At 39.7% G+C, this 21093-nt stretch overlaps 1 protein-coding gene and 1 pseudogene across 1 annotated transcript; one reads left to right on the top strand and one right to left on the bottom strand.

The window, feature by feature from the left end:
* The first annotated feature begins 13132 nt into the window (after positions 1-13132).
* On the top strand, positions 13133-18945 carry LOC149819674 (leucine-rich repeat protein 1-like). The gene is made up of 6 exons (XM_089983000.1): positions 13133-13489; positions 16308-16379; positions 16979-17122; positions 17280-17351; positions 17446-17517; positions 18623-18945. The coding sequence occupies exons 1-6, from the start codon at positions 13275-13277 to the stop codon at positions 18690-18692; spliced, it is 645 nt and encodes a 214-aa protein (XP_089839126.1). The 5' UTR covers positions 13133-13274; the 3' UTR covers positions 18693-18945.
* Positions 18946-19069: 124 nt separating this feature from the next.
* On the bottom strand, positions 19070-20467 carry LOC149819673 (pentatricopeptide repeat-containing protein At5g56310 pseudogene; annotated as a pseudogene).
* Between the last annotated feature and the right edge of the window lie 626 nt (positions 20468-21093).

The following is a 21093-nucleotide window of genomic DNA, read 5'->3' as shown; positions in this document are numbered from 1 at the left end:
CGCTGAGAACAGCCAAATTTGACAAACGTTGGATGCGGCGGACGGGGTTCCGCGCGTCCGCCGCGTCCATAAATCTCTCTCTCTCTCTCTCTCTCTCTCTCTCTGTGTGTGTGTGTGTGTGCAAGGGCTCCGCTGGAGCAGTGGGTGGCGGCACCACCGCCTCCGGCGCCAAGAGGGGGCATCCCTTCGGCAGCGGGGGCAGCCGACCCTCTCTCGCGCGCCTGACCCTCTCTCTCAAAACTGTCGCTCTCTCCTATGCAGCAGCCGGAGGGGCAGAGCTCTCTCTCTCAGCGAAGGGGCGCCAGCCAGTTCAAGGGATGAGCTCTCTCTCCGCAGCGGCCGGCGGAGGCGAGGCCGCTTGGCCCCCTTCCTCTTCTTCTTCTTCTTTTGTTCGTTCTTTTTCATCTTTTGATTTTTGCTTAATTAGGGTTTTTTTTTCTAATTTCTTTGATGATGATCTTCTTCTTCATTCTTCTTCTTTCTTTTTGTATTTTCTTCTTGATTAGAGCTTTCAAGAATCTCCATTGTAGCCTGTTTGGAAGAAGAATTTCATACGACTGGTTCTTGTGGCAGGAATTTTGTGGATATTATTCATGCTTTATCATTTCAAGTCTGGTCATGCCAATTGTCTGTGGCTTCATTTTCAGGTGGGCTTTTGGAATTATCCAATCTAAATTGTTTGTTAATCATTTTTAGGTCATGATTTTTATGAGGCATTCAGAATCAGAGTATATCAGCAACCACAGAAGTGGCAGTTTGTCTTCTTGGTTGTTTGATAACATGATTTCTGATAGAGGCATATGCCAAATATTCTGTGTTAGTTTTAGATGACTTGCATTGATTAATGTATTATTTTTGTGATTTTTATGAACTTATACAGGGATTTGTGGTTTCTATGAACTTATTTTTGTATTAGTTTTTTTATATATGCTTTCTGTATCATAAGTATCCTTCAATTGAAGGCGAAAGTGTACTCTTTTGAGTCTAAACTTGTGCCCATTCCTGTGAAAACATTGCTAGATCATGAACTTGCTCTGAGCCCATAACTTTTTGCAATTTCTATCAACTGAGTAGCAATTTTTATTGCAATTTGTAATCTAGCATCTGAGTAAAATCATCATCAAACAACCAACATTTGGAACGTAGCATCTGAGTACAGTCCAAAAAAAACGTTGGACTTGGAACAGTTGTTATGGAACGAACATAACCAATGTTGAGTTCCGTCTCTTTTGTTTATTTCATCCAACCCTAGACAAGCCATCAAACATACCCTGATAATGTAACGCTCCCCCCATCGTGGGGGGGTTACGGAAGGAGAGGGGGACGACGCCCCTTACTCTCCCAGTTAATGCAGAAGGAGGGAGGGGGTAACCGACCAAACCCCCCATGGCTATAAAAGCCATGGGGGGCCTCCTCTCATTTCCCTGTTCGATCACCAGAGGAGCAGAGAGGGAGCGTGAAGGGAGAATCAGAAGGAGTGTTGCAGCCATCGTCGGTCGCCGTCAGGTAAGCATCTCCCTCTCGCTGGTTGTCTAAACATGGGGGTCGCCGGCAACTTCACAATTGCCAGTGAGTTGCAACAAAATAGGGACTGGGAGAACCCTGTCCCTGCTTTGCGATAGAAGGAGAACGACAGAGGGGTTTCTCCTCTGTTGTTGCCTTTCGTTGGTTGTCTAAACACGGGGGTCGCTGGCAACCTTACAGTTGCCGGCGAGTTGCAGCAAAACAGGGACAGGGAGAACCCTGTCCCTACATTTCAATAGAAGAAGGAGAATGATTGAGGGGTTTCCCTCTGCTATTGTCGCCGTAAGTGACTGAAAATGAGGAGGTCCGACCACTGCCCTCGTCATTGCAGGAAAAAAAAAGAAGAAGAAGAAGAAAAGGGATTTTCCCCTGCTACCGCTGTTGGGTCGGCAGCCACTGACGATCAGCGAGCGCCGGCGGCGCTGCCCTGCTTGCAGGAAACTGCAACAAGTCCGACGACAGTAGAAGTTGACTATTGCTCGTTGTGATGACAAGCTCGGTCTGCAGTTTCTGCAGGCCGAGTCGGTCATTAGGCTAGACGTGAACCAACCTGAGCTGGTCGACCAGACCAAGTAGGCTCAGTCTGGGCATGTCCAGACCAAACCAAACGAAAAGAAAAAAAAATGATGTATGGATATGTGCGTTGTGACAGACCATAACGGACTATACGGACCGAGTCGGGTGTGAAGTAGTTAGCAGACCGAGTCGGGTTTGTAATGGTGGACCATTTCGGTCCAAACCAAGGGTGGACCCAATATGGGTCAGACCGACTAAGTCTAGACCGAGACAAATCGGATGCGTGTGCGATTGATTTATCGAGTGCGGTGGGAAAAAATGAAGTAGCGAAGACTCGATTTTTCTATTACAAATTGGATTCGGGTTTGGATCTTAGTTTGGACCCAAAACTCAAATGGATTCGATTAGACGACCTGGTTTAGATCCAGACAAACCCTTTTCAAGCAGGGTTGGATCAAGAATACCGAATCCATGATCCAAATCATAGTTGAGTTGAGAACCTGAGTGGTCAAATTTTATTATGTGTGTGGATCTTAAAGTAACATGAAGTAAAGATGACATAGAGGTCATTGAAAGTGCAAAAAGACCATTTTGCCCTTGATATGCCTACAAAATATACAAGGCATAACTAAGTGCCCCGAAGTCAGATCCATGTGATTCCTGAACCCATGGATTCTACTGCTTGGGTAGAATCTATTAGTAGGGGATGCGTGAACAAACTCTGAAAGAATGGAGTCAGAGTTTGACAATTAAGTTTAAAGGTATTCTGGTAATTTTGATGATCTGAGGTATTCGTTGTTTTCAGATCAAGGGTTGCAATTGGAATTTAAGCGTTCCAGGTAAGTGAACATTTGCAAATTCCTCCTTAGTTGATTAAAACACATGCTAATTAGTTTATGCATCTTTATATATGAGGAGAGGACTCAGGAGGGGGAGGAAGAAGTGGAGGTTGGCGATGGCGCCACTCCGGCGACCTACGAATGGGGAAGGAAGGAGGCAAGGAGAGGACTCGGGGAGGGGGAGGAAGAAGAGGAGGTCGACGATGGCGCCGCTCCAGCGGTCTGCAAATGGGAAATGAAGGAGGTGAGGAGAGGACTCGGGTAGGGGGAGGAAGAAGAGGAGGTCGACACACGGCGATGGTCGATGGTGGCACACAGCGACGAGAGAGATGGAGTGAGGGAAGAAGGAGGATGTGAAGGAAAGCACTCAGGCGGCAGACAACAATTGCGTGCGAGGGATGAAACAGAAAGGAAAAGAAAGGGGCTTGCATTAAGGTTTTATGAGAGAAATTAACGATAGATTAGCGACAAAAAAATTCATCTCAAAATCAGTCGCCCATTAGCGACGAAGTTGCAACAGAAAAATTTTGTCGCTCATCCATCGCTAAGTTACGATGGAGTTTGAGATGGAATTTTTCTGTCGCTAATTAGCGATGGATTTTGAGATAGAATTTTTTCATCGCTAATTCTGTAACTAATTCTAATTTTAGGAATGACTAGTTTTCTCTAGCTAATTCATTGCAAATTTGTGATGGATTATTTTCATCATAAATTTCTGTCACTAATTAACATTTTTCTTGTAGTGATGAGATAATATCCTCTTCCAAACCATTTAAATTACTGCATTGCGACATATGGGGTGCATATCAAACTTCTTCTATGTCAGGAGCCCATTTTTTTTTACCATAGTAGATGACTACAACATATGCACGTGGGTATATCTCATGAGATATAAGTTCGAGACATTCAATGTTATCAAAGATTTTATCGCGTTAATTTGAAATTAATTTCAAACCAACGTTTTAAGCATTAGATCCGACAATGAAACCAAATTCTTTTCAAATGACATGCAAATTTTTCTTAGAGAAAATGGAATCAACCATCAGCATAGTTGCGTAGCAACATTGCAACAAAATGATATTGTTGAACACAAACATAGAGATTTATTGAATGTGGCTTGAGTCCTTCGATTCCAATCAAATTTACCAATTAAATTTTGGTTAGAATGTGTTATTAATGTTATATAACTTATTAATTGTCTCCCCTCAAAACCCTTGATGGGTAAAACTCCCTATGAGATGTTATACAACCAAGCACTCAATTATGCTCATTTACGTACATTTGGATGCTTATGTTATGCTTTTAACATCAATCATACCCACAAATTTGACACGCATGTCAAACAATGCATCTTTGTAGGATATCTATATGGTCAAGTTGGTTATAAAGTTTATGATATTGAATATCAAAAGATTTTTGTCAGTCGAGATGTCAAATTTTATGAACATGTTTTTTTATTTCAAGATCATAATGCTCCTCCTATTGATGCCAATAATGTTATACCCATACCCAATTTTGAATCCCAAGAATTATCCCCACAACCTCAAGTCATTGAGCCTTTGTCCACCATCCCAAATGCCCCCAATGCTCTCACATCATCCTCTATTTTAGACGACCCATCCATTATTGTCGACACCCACAACACCCAAGACATGCCTTCACTTCGCCGATTTGATCGCTCTTGCCAACCATCTTCTTACCTCAAAGATTTTAAGTGTTACTTTGCCACCCCCATACTCCAATCAGATGTTTCATGTGACGTGGCTCCAAGTATTCACCATCCTCTCAACTATTACCTTGCATATCAACACTTCTCTCATTCTCATCGAACTTTCTTAGCAACCATCATTCAAAATTTTGAGTCAAATTTTTTTTCTCAAGACATGAAACACCAACATTGACGTGATGCCATGGCTGCTTAAATTCGAGCACTTGAGGTGAACCATACTTGGATGATGACGACATTACCAAAAAGTAAGCATTTTGTCGATTACAAATGGGTCTATAAAGTTAAATTTCAGTCTGATGGTTCCATTGAATGTTATAAAGCCCACTTGGTTGCCAAATGGTATACTCAAATTGAAGGTCTTAATTACAATGAAACGTTTGCTCCAGTGGCCAAGATGGTCACCGTTTGTTGCCTTCTTGCCATTGCTTCTATCCGTAATTGGCATCCTTTTCAAATTGATGTCAACAACGCATTTCTTCATGGTGATCTTGATGAAGAGATATACATGTGGATCCCTCCCAAATTCTCTCGTCAGGGGGCACACCCAGTTTGCCACCTATATAAGTCCTTTTTTGGTCTCTAACAATCCTCGCTAAACTGGTTTGTGAAGTTCTCCTCTTATTTAAAGGAAATTGGTTTCGTTCAATCCAAGGCTTACTACTCTTTATTCTCCAAAACTGGGATCACTTACCACCTATTCATCTTGGTGTATGTAGATGACATAATCTTCGTAGGTGATAATCTTAATCAGATCTGTGGCCTCAAACATAATTTTCACCGGCAATTTTGCCTTCAAGATATTAACGCTCTCAAATATTTCCTGGGCATTGAAATGGCTCGATCCAAACAAGAGATTTTTCTTTCTCAACGCAAGTATACATTGGATATATTGGAATGCATGAGATATCTGGGTTTGAAGCCATTCTCCTTTCCAATGGAGCAACATTACAAGTTCAATAATGAAGAAGATTCACTTTTGAAAGACCCGAGTATTTATCGACGGTTGATTGGTCTATTAATATATCTCATCATCAGACGACCTGACATCTCATATGTCATCCACATTCTAAGCCAATTCTCCAGTCAACCACACACTCCTCACATAAATGTGTCCCTCCGCATATTGCGCTATCTCAAAAGCACCCCAGGCCAAGGGATTTTAATGAATTCATCTAATAAGTTAATTGTTTTCGGCTATTCTGATTCAGATTGGGCTTTTTGTCCAATAACTCGCAGGTTTACTTTTGGATATTGCATTATGATCGGTCTGAGTCCGATTTTATGGAAATTAAAGAAACAGTCCATTGTATCTCAAACATTTGTAGAGGTCGAGTATCGTTCTATAAAATTAGCAACTTGTGAGCTTATTTGGGTCAAATCTTTATTGACTGACTTTGGGATCTCTCATCCTCAACCCATGACTCTATTTTGTGACAATCAAGTAGTCTTGCATATTGTTGCTAACCCTGTCTACCATGAATGCACCAAACACATCGAAATTGATTGTCACCTTATTCGGGAGAAAATTCAAAATGGGTTAATCTGTACTCAATTTATTTCTATCCATTCATAGTGCACCAACGTTTTCATAAAAGCCTTGGGCAGTGCGCAACTATCACTTTTGAAGACCAAATTGGGTATGCTTGATCCACATGCTCCAACTTGAGGGGGCGTATTAGTTGATTTAGATAACTCAATAACGAGTTATCACCCGCATATGTGGACATTAGTTGGTAAATCATTATATTTGATAATGATAGGTTAAAATTACCTACAATCGTGGGTATTAATTAAGATTTTTTCCTACTTATGTGTAACTCGTTATCTATTGATAACGATAGTTAAGGATAACTCATTATCTATTGATAACGATAGTTAATATTTTTCTTACTTTTGTGCACCTTGTTATCAATAGATAACGAGTTATCACTTCTATGGTCACGGGTTCAATAGATATGATAACGTTGCCTACATTCAAGGGATGATAGTCGACGAGTCTGGCCAAGACCTATGTATATAAGTTGTATCTTGTAACTTGTAGACGTTAAGAAAGAATTCCAATAAGATCATCATCTTTTTTCTTGATTTTCTCTTCCTCTTCGTTCTCTAACACCCTGAAATTATAACATTGATAAGGAGACACCTGCAAACCCGTGAAAAACCTGTAGCGCTCTTTTTGTGCAGCCCCACTTTGCATACGTCTACAAGAGCAGTGGCCAGAACCTAGTTATGCTAATTCAACTCATTATCATTATAACCATGAAGCTTCTTGCCGATGAGATAAAGCTGTTGTTATCTGCATTGATGCTTTTATTATATATGTTCTGTCTGGGAAAATTGAACTGATCTCTTGTGTCTGTTTCTTGCCAAACTATTCAAACCAGTCATCCTTGCACTGAATTCTTTTCAACTTCTACTTTTATGTTGTGGTTGGATCCAGGAATTTTGTGGAATTGGGATGCAGTCTTACCAAATCTTTTGGCAATTTTTCAACTCCAAAAGAAATTTAGTGGAATATGCCAATCCCACCAAAATCCATGAATGCAAATGCACTATTATTTTTAAGTTTTCAGGGGGGCCCTTCTCATTGCAGGTCAGGTGTGGGTGACAGGTTCGTACTGCATTTGCATATCTCTAAAATAAGGCACACAGGTGGATATGCAGTTTGTGTTGGGTTACTTGGGTATAGATCTGTTGCACCTAGGTCCAACACGTCTAATATTCAGCTATTTATCATCCATTTTAAAATTCATATGTATTTTACGAATGTGAGTGGAATATTTATTTATCACCTATTTCAAAAGATGCCCATGGACTTGTATGCATGTGAGTGGAATACAATTTGGCTTTCTCCAGGTTTGATGTAGCTAGTAATAGTGCATACATTTGGAACCAAGTAGCTTGTATCAAGGTCGTAAAAAACCTAACATAACTCACTTTCGCCAGGTCAAAATAAGATACATATTGTATTGTATGATAAAAATCCTATTTAAAAAATGCAAAAAATACAAAAAGTAAGAAAATTAGGAAAATTCTGAAAAATTCATTACACAAGAAACAATGATGATTGCATAAGATAAAACCATAATATCATATACCAAACCATTATGAGCTGCATCAGACATCGAGCATCCAATGAACAAGATAATATGCTATGAATGACATGCATATCTCACAAGAAAATGCAAATTATGAAACAATACACATATGAAACAACAAAACTAAGCTCACAAGATGCATAATAGGATGTAATTATATAAACAAAAATAAAACCACAAAGTGTTTTGTACTACTTAAAAAATTTCACATAACCAAGTTTTAAAAAAAAAAATCAAACAAAAAATAACCAGATAATGTTAATCATGATTATCATCATCATCATCATCTTCTTGCAATAACTGGCCCTCAAATCACTCTCAAGCTCTTTAGGAATGTATGAACTAGCCATAAGGGGCTTTATAGGTTTTTAAAAAAAAATGCAAATTAAGCTGCATTGATTGCACATCACATGATTTGCCTTGTATCGGGGCATATCAAAAGATACGATGGTGTACCGTAAGATACGCCTGATCTAGGTAGTAGACACAACCTTATCTCGATAAGGGTGTATACCGTATCAGGTTTCCTAATAAATACAGTACATGTTGTAGTGTGTTGTACGATACACCATGATACTTACAAAGTTGGCTTGTATATGAATTTTCATACATGGTTCCACGTTCTTGATAACAGATACAGACATTGTTGGGTATCTTTTTTCTTTCACTTTTTTTTCCTCCTTATTGGAGATGTCCCAATGGGATTTACACCCAAGATCCTCAGCTAAGACTAACCGGTACAGTTATCTGATTCAACCATGATATTCCCCATTTTTATCACTGCAGTGCCTCATGTGCCCTTCCGCAAGCTGAAAAAGTGAATTGGGCTTTGATGTAGCCACGAGAGAGAGAGACGAACTATAACCATCAACAATACGAAAAAAATTCAATTAATATTGAACCCTCCGAAAACACAAAAAAGACCCCAGACATGCCTAGAAGCCCAGAAAACAAAAATTAAAAACAAAAGACACACTAAACCGACGAGATTCAGCTTGGATCAGGTGGGGGCCAAGGTGGTAGATTGCGCTAAAGATCTGGGAGGCTAATGCGCAGAATGACGTACACGTCTGCCAAAATATAGTTCACTAATTTATTGAAAACTGCTAGAACTTGCCGAAAAATGGCATTGTTGTGTATCATCCAAACAGCCCACCAGGACTAGAGTAGCCACGATCGCCAAATAATCCACCATTATTGTAACTGCGAACTGGTTGAGGGCCCCACAACAGGTCGATAGCGAACGACTCCTGTCGCACGTTGACAACCGGCTTATTCCAGGTAACCTTAAAGATATTTTGAAAAATAGGGCACTCCCAAAAAAGGTGAAACACATATTCTTCTACCGCCTCGCACAACACACATTTACTCAGAAGATGGAAGCTGATGGATTTGAGGAAGTTGTTTGTCTGCACCTGATCGTATAAGATAAGCCATGCCAGGAAGCGTGAGTGAAGAGTCGGTCCCTTCCCCCAGATAAGGCGGGCAGAGAACCGGTCCACCTCCGAAGGAAGGAGAGAGAGGTAGCAGGCTTTTGTGCGAAAAGAGCCGTTAGGCGCAAAGGCGTGGCCAAAGAACTAGGATTGTGGGCCATCATTGCCAGCATTTGAAAGAATAACAGACCAAGCTTTGATCCAAGATGTTTGATTAGGAAAGTGGTGATTGGTGAGAACATTAAGTGTTAGAAGATGATTGATGCTATATTCGTGCTTCTTTTCATTTTTTATTTCCTGCGAGTTCATGAGCTTAAGAGCATGAAAGACTAAAAAGATCCACTGGTGGTCTGTATCGATGCCTTCAATCCTAGCCATAGAATCATATATTTCAACTGCCTCCACTGAAGACGTGGTTAACAAAAGCAAACTTGACTTTAAAACATGATTGAGTCAACTTTGTTTTTTATATGGCATGTTGGAAACCCATGAAAACAAATTGTGATCTTTTTAGAAGCATTGGAGTTCATGAACTTGGTCATGTTTAAGGTGACCTGTGGGAGGCAGTCCAAGTTAAAAATCTGTAAAAGGCATTCACACATGAACTGGGGCCACATTAACAAATTTCAGTTGGCCCTTTAAAAGGAAGTGGATAAGCCAAAAGAACAGTTCCAACTAGATGAATGGAGGCATTTGTTCTCGAATCAATCCTATGTGGACCTTCATCCTAAGCATCATATACATGGATCATATGACCTTTACCTTTGTTTGTCGATGATAATGAATTGTGGTCATCTGAAGCATGAAGAAAATGAGAATTGTGAAATGACTAGCTCATGAAGCTCATTGAATTTCCATGGTTGGAGTTGTTTCTTGAACATGGTGATTTACATGTTTAAAAATGAGTTTAGACCAAAGAATATATGAGAATATTGTAACTTTTTTTTTTTTTTTTGGATTTCTGACACGAAGAAACCACCCCTGGGGGCAAAGACCCAGTCATGCTGGACTTAGTCTGCTGTGTGTAGATAACGAAAAACTCCATGGGAGTACCCTTTGCCCTCAATGGATCACTTTGCTTGGGCTAATGCAAGGAGGTGACACCCATGGGAATGGAACTTCATGTTGGAAGGGTTCAAATTATTGGATATGGATCTGATTTTTGGATCCCTGACATACTGGATCCAAGAGAAACTCTGATGTATTGGTTGGGGGTGGATTCAGATCCAGGTCGGGGCTCTTTTTATGTGGATCCATGTAGTTTTCTAATTGGACCCTGTTTCTCCTGCACATATGGTGAAAATGGACCCAGGATGTCGTGGCCTGACACATACATTATACATAGTCAGCTTTATATATTCTTCTTGAAATTTCAAACAATGTTTATTTCCGGTGACTTGACTCTCCACCACTGGCTAACTTTATTTCATGTTGAAAGGGTCTCCCTTGAATGGCACTTCCATTTTTCTTGCTTTTTTTTTTAAACAAAAGTAATTTATGTATCTTTTATTACGGAATCATTTGTCATTTTCAAAAAGAAAGAAAATTAGAAAATAAGTTGGTGTACCTTTGGGGCTTATCAGTGGAGCTTGACTCTCAAAGCATGTACCAATGTGGAGCATGTTGTCCTTGTTTAGGGAAAAGAAAAGAAAGACAAAGACAGACCCACACACCCACCTTATTCAATCCATGCAAAAGTCACATCCACAAACGCATCCTTTGGGGATTGGTCCTCCTTGTCTCTTGACCTTGTAAAGTTTATCACACAAGAGAAAAGAAAAAATTGAAAGTATGGTTTGCTATGTCACTACATTTAGCAGCATTACCTTGTCAATTTGGTGGGATACATCTTACCATTTTTTTTGATATTTACACTGAGAAACCGCCCTAGGATCAGAGACCTAGCCGTGTTGTCTCTGCCTGCTCTACTTACTATCACTGTCCTCGCAGCGTAAAACTCCATGGGCTTGCCCCTTGCCCACGGGTAGTCATCATACTTCGGCTTGCGCAAGGGGTGTCACTCATGAGATTTGAACCTAGACCGCCTGCCTAGCGGCCTAGGCCCCCATCCCACTACGCCAAACCCCTTTGGGGGCACACATCTCACCAAATGAACATCACATTTTCAGGCTTGTTAGCTTTGGAAATACTGTTGATAATTTGTCAAGTTAAAAAATGGTTTTTTTTTTTTTTGCAAATAGTCGATCTGTCTTATTGTTGATTAATTTGCTGAATAGTTTCTGCCTTTTGAGATTTTGCAAATTGGTCTCGGATTTTTCATTAACCCTTGTAAAATTAATTGTGAGGTTAACAACCATTTATGGACAAATAAATCGATGGTTTTGCTCTCATGGAAGGACCAACTGAATAAGGCAAAAACTAATTTGCAAAATGTGAGTAAAAACAACTGTTTCACCCTCATCGGCAGTCATTTTGGAAAAAAATGAATAAAGAAAGGACCAATTTGCAAAAAAAGGAGAATACATTTCAAAAGGTATAATTGTTATTTTTGTTAATATATAAGCATGATCACTGTCTAACCATGGTTTGCTTGACTTAGAAGACTAAAAGTAAAAAGGTAATGAAGGTTTCTACAGTCAACAACTAAAGAGATTTTATAGTATAGTTTCCATCTGTCAGCACTGCAAAGCAATAAAATAGCAGGAAGGCAGAATGCTAATCTTGCTTTGAACATAATGAAAGTCTTCTCGAGAGAATGTCTCTACATAAGCTTTCCATTATGCAGAAATAGATTCCCCCAAAAGTCAGTCACAAGCATATCGTTTAACTTCATCAACTTCCTCATAACAACAAGGGGGTTTGATTTGGGTACCAAGCTACCGTTGGTTTTCCATGTCTATGATCAGGCAGGGTCAACAAACAAGTGAAATATGCCAAGTTCAACAGTGGTTTATTCATGCACAGTTCAAACTTGGTTCGTTTTTGTGGCAAGCTGAGCCGAGCTCAAGTTCATGGCAAGCTCGAGTTAAACGAGAAGAGTTCAAGCTTGCTCAGTCATAAAAAATACATTTTTAAATTTGAAAATAACAAAATTTGCCCTCTAAACCTACTGAACCAAGCTCAGATTGACTGATTCATTAAACAAATACATCCTCTCAATTATGCAAGCATTAAGATTTAAAACATAAACTTATTATTTGCAAGCCAAACATTTCAACCATCTACACTTCAAAATATAAAAAATATATAATATATTTACTACTAAATAACGAGCTTATACGAGTCGAGCTGAGCTGAGCTGTGCACCCGTTGTTCATGTTCAACTTGCCGAGCATATTTTACGAATTTGAATGAGCTCTTTACTAGTCGAACACAAACCGAGACACACCAAGTCTAACGTTGGTAATCCTAAGTTCCAGTTTGATCCAACTAATTGGAAAAGACTTGGGCCCAGTTGGGTCCAGGTCCACTCCAAAGTGTCCTCGTGCACACGCTAATCTTGTTGAATGATTTAGAAAATAAACAACTGGGTCAAGACAAAGACTGGTCATCAAAGAGAAACAATAGTCAAAATGACCTAAAAAGATTCCTTTTCAGACACAACTCTATTGTCACTGCACTGTGAATTACTCATTCACCTTGCAACTCTTTTTTTTCTTGGCAACTTGATTCAATTCGATGGCAAAAAGGATCCTATATAATATCGATCCTAGACGTCCTGCAGCTGATGCATTTGGACGGCTACCATCAATCCACATTCATGTGAGAATGTGGACGGTCAAAAACACAGAGTAATCAGACAGGCTGCGCCTAGAAAAACAATTATGTAAAACAAAATTTTTTTTTCAGGGAAGTGTAGATTTTTTTTTTTAAAAAGTAAAAATTATAATAGAGACACAAGCGGTTTTCTTTCACACTGATATTCCCCGAACGGGTCAAACTCTCTCTCAAATTTCCAACATCCCCACCCCTCCTTCCTTAACCTGCTTCACTTTCTCCGTGCCTTCTCTCTCTCTCTACCAACCTCAACCTTCAAATTTGCAACCTCCCCAATTTCTCCTTCCTTAAAACTGCAGCAGTCTCTCTCTCTCTCTCTCTCTCTCTCTCTCTCTCTCTCTTCCGGCCCATAAAATCTTAGGGCTTTTTTCTTCCTCTTTGGCGGAGGGGAAGAGTCATGGAGGTGCCTGCCCTGTTACGCAGCTTCGCAATCACCCTCTTCCTATTTCTTCTTCCCCTCGCCTCCTCTAATTCCGAAGGGGACGCCCTTTATGCTTTGCGGAGGAGCTTGACCGACCCTGATAACGTCTTGCAGAGTTGGGATCCGACGCTCGTGAACCCTTGCACCTGGTTCCACATCACCTGCAATCAGGATAATCGCGTTACTAGGGTGTATGTTTGCTGTTACTGTCTCTCTTTGCTTTGTCTTCATTATTTTTCTTGTAGTGAATGCTTCATGTTGGAAATAGTATCTAATGATGGGTTCCTGTTGATTTGGTTGTGGTGGGTGTTCAAAAAATTCCTTTTTTGTTTGATGGGTAGGTGGGCAATCCCCTTTATTTTTTCTGGGTGGAGTCTTTTTTTCTTTTTTGGTTTGCATGTTTGTTGATTCTTTAGGTTGTATTATGCTTGTTTTCTCTTGTGGGTAGTGGTCGTCTGCTCTCTTTTAATGGTGAACGATCATTTCTATGTCTAGAGGAGCTTTTATGGATTAGATTTCGACTAATTGAACCTCTCTCTCTCTCTCTCTCTCTCTCTCTCGTGGATGTCCTGTTCAACCTTAACCGTTTGACCCATAGGGTCTTGGCTGATGTGTATGCTATCTTACGCATATATCTCAAAGACCTGCCTCTGCCACAAACCGATCCTCATATAGATGTTTGTGGTCCTCTATGAGTGTTCTGTTTTGTGTTATTGGTGTTCTCATGTTATGCTGTTGTGTTTGTGCTTGTGGGTCTCAACGCTTTATTGAGTTTCACTTTTAAGTAACGTTGATCGCTTTTCGACTCTCTCTCTCTCTCTCTCTCTCTCTCTCTCTCTCTCTCTCTCTCTCTCTCGTGGATTGGTATGGTATGTCACAATTTTCATTTTTTGTGCGGATAGGATCATTTCCTTCTGATGGTATCTATGCTTTATAGTATGTCACAATTTTCATTTTTTGGGCGGATAGGATAATTTCCTTCTGATGGTATCTATGCTTTAATACTTACGCTGTTTTTGTTATAATTTATATTAATGGGAATGATGGGGTATTTGTTGCTATAAATTTATGGAAAATATTTGATTCTGTTTGATGGGTTTAGAGGACAGACTCTCTTTTCCCCTTTTTTGTTGGTGAAATGATTTATTTGACTCGCTGTGTGTGTCAATCGAGAACTAAATTTACTCTGCCAAATCTTGCAAGTCTACCCGTCTGATCTGATTCATCTTGCGGCCAAGTATTAGCCTGACTTGAAGGGTTGGCTAAAGATTGGAGGGGCAGGAAGTGTTTACTTTTCCTTTTACATATTTGGCATCTTTTTTTAATTTTTGGGCAAGTTTTGTTGGGGTTGAATCAATGAAATTGGCCTTAGTTTATTGTTTGGCGCATTTGAGATTTTGTTTCTCTTTGGTCGTTCTCTTTAGGAAGTTACATCGCCAAATATATTTCTAAGACGTCTTTCATTATTTTTTTACTACTGAGAATTATAAGTGCTGAACTTATAATGGTTATTTGTTTAACTGTAATTATCTAAAGAGATCACACTTAGAAACTGTTAAATTCCAATAGTGGGCAGGCATATGAGATCCGCTATTTCTTGAAGCACCATAGTACATCTTCTGCTCATCCCATTATTTTTCTGCTATAGAAGTATGTGGAAAAGACCTTCACCATCATCGTCAGGAAGGCTAGGTCTAGGCATGGACTAGGTGATTGCCTTGCCTGGACTCATCTAGGCATTAGGATAGGCAACACCTGAATCCTGTCAAATGAAATAATTGAAAATTTGAAATAAAGGGCGATTTATAAAAAGGCAATTCTATGTTATTTAAACTGTATGTAGAAACATTATGAGAAGTTTTATAATCAGTCATTATATAAGTTCCGTGATAATAAATATAGGACTGTGCACCCTTATATATACAAGACCCCAGCACATGGCAAACAGGCAGAGCTATGCCCATGGGTTCCTATTTTCACAAGCGATCGATATATCTATAATTTTAAATGTTCCACAACCTAGCCATATAGATAATTTGTTAAGATGGGGAGTCAGTCTGTTAAGGAGTCTTTGGGTGACATAAATTGAACGTGCCATTAGCCAGCATGCCTTAAAGTCTGTTTTAAGATGAACTTAAATTTGTACATGTTGGAGTGATCCAGTTTTCTGGTTTTTTTCACTCTTCAACCTCTGGGCGCATACGTGTTCTCTATTAGTTTTTCCTTCATCTAACCCCTGAGAGGCTGTTAAGTTTTTATTATATGGAGTTCTTGTTATGTACAGTCTTTGAGAGAGTGAAATACAAACTTCTTTGAAGAGAAATTTTTTTTGCAGACATTGTAGTCAAGATTCTTGTTTCTATATGTAGAAAGTGATTTTGATAATAAATTGATGGCATGCCTGGAAAGGAGTTGGGATATTTATACATCATCAAGATCAGCTTTGTTTTGTGGTTTATTTGAATTTTGTGTTATGGGTTGGGGTTTGGGAAAAAAGTGGTACATCGTGTGTCTGTGCTCATGCATGCATGCATCAAAGCTGAGATGGGGCCGGGTGCTGGTCCGCTTGGTTGTAAAAGTGATCTTAAAGTTTACATTTGTTGCATTGATGCCATACTGCTATTCATTAACTTGTCCTTTGTTGGTTTCTATTTTCTGGTTCGAAAAGTATGATAACATTTGCTGTTTTTACATGTTAAATCGATCCTGTGCATAAAAAATAATGTCAGGGCCAAATAGAACCCAATCCTGAGAATTAGTAGGTAGGTCCCGTCCTTTTGAACAAAAGTTTCAATGCATGTATTGATGTGACCTTGGTTATTTATCCAATCCATTGCCCCAACCGTGTATTCTTTGCTTCAACCCTGCAGTAAATCTGGTTATTTTGGTAAGATGTATCTTGCGTATTACTTATTTCATATCTTGTTTGTGCATAATGGTTTATTGGTTTCTATGTTCAAAGTGTTCTGGTGGTTATTTGGTCTAAATTTTCATTTACTTCTTTTGCAGGGACTTGGGAAATTCAAACCTTTCTGGTCATCTGGTACCTGATATTGGAAAAATCGAGCATCTGCAATATTTGTTAGTCTTCTCTTTCTTGCTCATTCCCCTTTAATTTTTGTTGTCTCTTGGTTTGGTGATTTAGATGTTTGTACTTTTGAATTTTATCTAATTTTGACTTCCAGAGAGAGTACCACTTTATTCATCTCTTAGCATGCCTTAGACTTTCTTTCTTTTTTTTATTATGAATAGCTCTGGATTTGATGGTGTAATGTTGTATATTTGTGATTCACTTGTTGCTTGCCTGGGATGCCACATCGTCCAACATGGCAGTGGCTGTTCTTCACATCCATTTTCTCAAAGTTTCTTGAGGTGGTTTTATTCATGGGACTACAGAGTTTCTGAGGTTGACTTATCTTTAAATGTATAATTATGAATTGTAGATCTTGTTTTCTGCCAAAGTAGTAATCCATCCAGATTTGGAATAAGCATAATATCTATTCTTTTTCTAGCATGTAACATGATAAGAGGTTATGAGCATTTTTTTTGGAGAGCTTGGTCATCTATGTTTTTTTTTTAATTTCAGATCTTATGCTTATCATTGCTCTGTCTATCTGCATGAATTTGTTCATGGGAGGGAAGGTCTTTCTTTGACCTTTCTATGTATTCTTTGGATGCAGGGAACTTTACAAAAACAACATTCAGGGGACAATTCCAGCTGAATTGGGTAATTTGAAGAGCCTAGTGAGCTTGGACTTGTATAACAACAACATTTCAGGGACGATTGCCCCTTCGCTGGGCAAATTAAAATCTCTTGTTTTCCTGTAAGTTCAAATGCTCTGTATTTCTTAATCGTTTATCATGAATAGCCGTTTGGTCATGAGCTGTCGCATCGACAGTTGTCTATTCTGATTAGCACTTTAAGCTTGTATGTGTTGTCTTTCAAGTGTTCAGATATTTATTTGTAAAATTTGTGTGTAGGCGTCTAAACAACAATCAGTTAACTGGAAGAATCCCTAGGGAGCTTGCCAATATTCGTAGCCTTAAAGTTGTGTAAGTTCTTTGCTGAATTGGTACTAAATCACGGTTTAATGCTAGTCAACAGTGGAATGCAAGATTGATAGTTGTCATTTTCTCATGTCGCCAGAGATGTTTCTAGCAATAATTTATGTGGAACAATTCCGACAACTGGTCCTTTTGAGCACATCCCTTTGAGCAAGTGAGTCTGCACTGGTGATACATTTTGATTATGAAGCATTTGGTTTTATGTAGTTATTTTCTTTTTCTATCTGGGGCAGACGTTAGTGCCCAATTCTAAACAGTTATCCCTGCTCGCTCAGCTTGGTTATAGTTTACTCTGTAGAAATAAGATCTGTACGCTGGGAAGCTGTGTGCAGGTATCACATTCATAGTATTATAAAGATTTTGAATGATGAAGATATGCTCTCTCAGCTTGGTTATAGTTTTGTAGAATTAAGTTTCTGAGCACTAGGGAAGCTGCATATAGGCTTACAAGTCTCTATCGACTTCCTCTGGACATTCTTTGATTAATTTCTTCACCAGTCCTTCATTGACTTTGTTAAAAGTCATGTTGGATGCATTTCTCCAATAAAATAAAGGTGCTATTTTCTGAATACATTTGGGGCACGTTTGTGTGCATCTCATGTGATTTGAAATTACACGTATCTTATATGATAGTCGTATAAATCACAGGGTGGACAATGTGATTTGGGATCACACGAGAAGTGAATAAAATGGCCTCAAATGTGATTTTGAATCTCACTGCCCCATTTTCTCATGTTTGCCTGCACGTGAGGGGGCAAATGATTCTTATTTTGGGCCATACAAACGTGCCCTCAGTTGTGCATGAACATCCCTTGTGCTGTTTTCAAAAAGTCACCTGCTTTTGGCTTGTATCATGTTCTTTGAACTTTGCTCCCCCTGCAAGATACATCACTTTAGATCAGCGATTGAAGAACTTGTAAGGCTATCGATGCTGAAAATAAGTCTCATAAATCTCATCTAATTCTGCATGTTCATTTGATACCTTAGGTTTGTACTAAGCACATTGCTCCTTGGTATGTTCAACAATTAATTCTCCCATTGCTTTTTTCCAAGTTTGCGAGCTGTATGTTTTACTGGATCTCTGTAAACACAGTAACAGTCTCAGAATTACACCTTCACTTAATACTGCTTAATCTCAGTTTGTCAGTTTGAAAATCCTAGGTATCTTTTGCATTGCTTGTGCAGAAAGTTCGTTCTTGTACTTCTCTGTCACCTCTCCCTTTTTTCTCTGATTTTGTTTCTCTTTCTATGTTATGCAGCTTTGAGAACAACCCACGCTTGGAGGGCCCAGAGTTGCAGGGTCTGGTCGCATATGATACAAATTGCTGACATGAAGCTCTGTCATGTATTTGGTGAACTGATGGCCTGCAATTTAGATTATGTATCAGGGATGATACCCTGCATAAGGCATGGTGATGACCGACAGTGTCATCTATGTAATCTACTGAATCTATGTGACTTGGCCTTGTAGAATTGTTGTTTGGTCCTGTTTGTAGATAAGGGGAAGGGTCTGAACTCAACTGGGTGTAGGCATGAGAATGTTGCTTTAAATTTAATAAATTGGTTGGGGCATTCAGCAAAAGATGCATGTATACTTTATTTTACATTTATCATAACTGGATCCATCTCTGGAGTAAGCTTATAGAATGAAATTAGAGGGTCTAAAGAAAACAAAATTGGCCAATGAAAACCGTAAATGATTGATTTTACTGCAACTTTGTATTACCATGAAGAGGTGGAATTGCACTTTCAGCATTGATGTTGATGCCTACTTCTATTGCGCTTTCACCTGGTAATTTCTTGTTCCCTGCCGTCGGAATCATGTTTCTTGTTCTTTCTGCATCAATCCACCTCGCAGCTTTGGAGTAGACATTAGACATGATGACATGATTCCCTACATGGTCATGGTCTGACTCAAGAAGGGTCTTTGATACCATCTCTGCTAGTTTCATCTCTCCATGTGCATTGCATGCTCCTAGCAAAGTGCGCCAGATGATGGCATTGGGTGGCATTGGCATGCGATTGATGAATTCATGTGCCTGAGTCAGAAGCCCGGCACGCCCAAGCATGTCAACCACGCAACCGTAGTGCTCGAGCTTCGGTGTTAGGCCATACTCACTTTGCATGGCTTCAAAATGTTTGTGGCCCTTGCATACGAGGCCTGCATGGCTGCATGCATGCAGTACGCTCACTAGTGTGACATCGTTCGGCCTTATTCCTTCCGACTTCATGCAAGCAAAGAACCTCAATGCTTCCTCACCATGGCCATGAACTGCAAACCCTTCGATAATGGTGCTCCAGGAGAACACATCCTTTTCTTCAATCTCATTGAAAACTTCAACTGCTTTGTCCAAGATACCACATGCTACATACATATAAACCAGTGCATTTTCCAAATGAGTGTCCCTCCTAATTTGTGGATTTCTCTCTATATATGCATGTAGATATTCCCCTAAATTCAAGGAACTTGAGTGAGCACAGGACCTCAGTAAGGGCACCATAGTATGTTCGTTAGGCATGATTCCTTCCCTCTCCATGGCCTGAAACATAACTAAGGCCTCATAAAAGCACCCATGTCTTGCATAGGCAGCTACCATGGCGCTCCATGAGATCAAGTCTTTCTGAGGCATTTCATTGAACACTTGGCGAGCATTATCGATCCAGCCACAGTCAGCATACATTTGCATCAAATTAGTTTGTACAACAATAGATGCCTCACATCCAAGCTTGATCATCTGCCCATGTACTCCTCTTCCATTCCCAACCAGTAGTGTAGCAGCCACTGCTTCAAGTACGAAGGCAATGGTGAAACTATCACAAGCCATTGATCTTTTCATCATCTGGGAGTACAACTGGAGGCCTTTCTGTGGGTTGGAGTGCAGATTGTAGCCCCTCATCATAGTGTTGATTGAAAATGTATCAGGGTTTTCCATCTGGGAGAAGACCAACTCTGCATAGTGCATGGTGTTCAAAGTAGATACATAGAGTGCAACTATTTTTGTCAGCTGAAATTTATTGCGAGTTTTGCCTGTCGTTATGAGAAGAGCATGGAGCTCTTTTATTTGCCTGAATGCTTGTCTTGCTAACCGGAATCCCTTGGGCATTTCCAGAGAATCTCACATACCAGTGAATCTGAGAGCCAAAGTTCGGGAAGGGTTTATCTAAATATGGCAGTCAGCCAACCCTTGTAAAAAAACATGAGAAAATCATAAAGAATCATTTGTTCTTTTATAGTTTTCTAAACCACCTTTTCATGGGGGCAGGGGCAGGGGCAGGGGCAGCGGAAAAACATGCATATATGCAAACAATGCTAAACGATTTGAAGCATAGTTATGTGTAGCCCGTCTCTCTCTCTCTCTCTCTCTCTCTCTCTCTCTCTCTCTCTCTCTCTCTCTCTTTTATAGTTTTCTAAACCACCTTTTTCATGGGGGGCAGGGCGAGCTGCAAAACATGTATATATGCAAACAATGCTAAACGATTTGAAGCACAAGTGTACCCGGTCTCTCTCTCTCCGGTCTCTCTCTCTCTCTCTCTCTCGTTCTTTTATAGTTTTCTAAACCACCTTTTTCATGGGGGCAGGGGGAGCTGCAAAACATGCGTATATGCAAACAATGCTAAACGATTTGAAGCATAGTTATGAGTGTACCCCGTCTCTCTCTCTCTCTCTCTCTCTCTCTCTCTCTCTATATATATATATATATATATATATATATATATATATATATATATA

Source organism: Nuphar pumila, chromosome 12 (genome assembly GCF_984573655.1).
Source record: "Nuphar pumila chromosome 12, dmNupPumi1.hap1.1, whole genome shotgun sequence".
Taxonomy (NCBI): Eukaryota; Viridiplantae; Streptophyta; class Magnoliopsida; order Nymphaeales; family Nymphaeaceae; genus Nuphar; species Nuphar pumila.
The sequence above is the reverse complement of the archived record's forward strand: the minus strand, read 5'-3'. Positions and strand labels throughout refer to the sequence as shown.

Coding starts and splice junctions, on each gene's coding strand:
- LOC149819674 (XM_089983000.1), top strand. CDS start 13,275: ATGGAGGTGCCTGCCCTGTTACGCAGCTTCGCAATCACCCTCTTCCTA. Junction 13,490..16,307: donor GATAATCGCGTTACTAGGGT/GTATGTTTGCTG, acceptor CTTCTTTTGCAG/GGACTTGGGAAATTCAAACC. Junction 17,518..18,622: donor GAGCACATCCCTTTGAGCAA/GTGAGTCTGCAC, acceptor TATGTTATGCAG/CTTTGAGAACAACCCACGCT.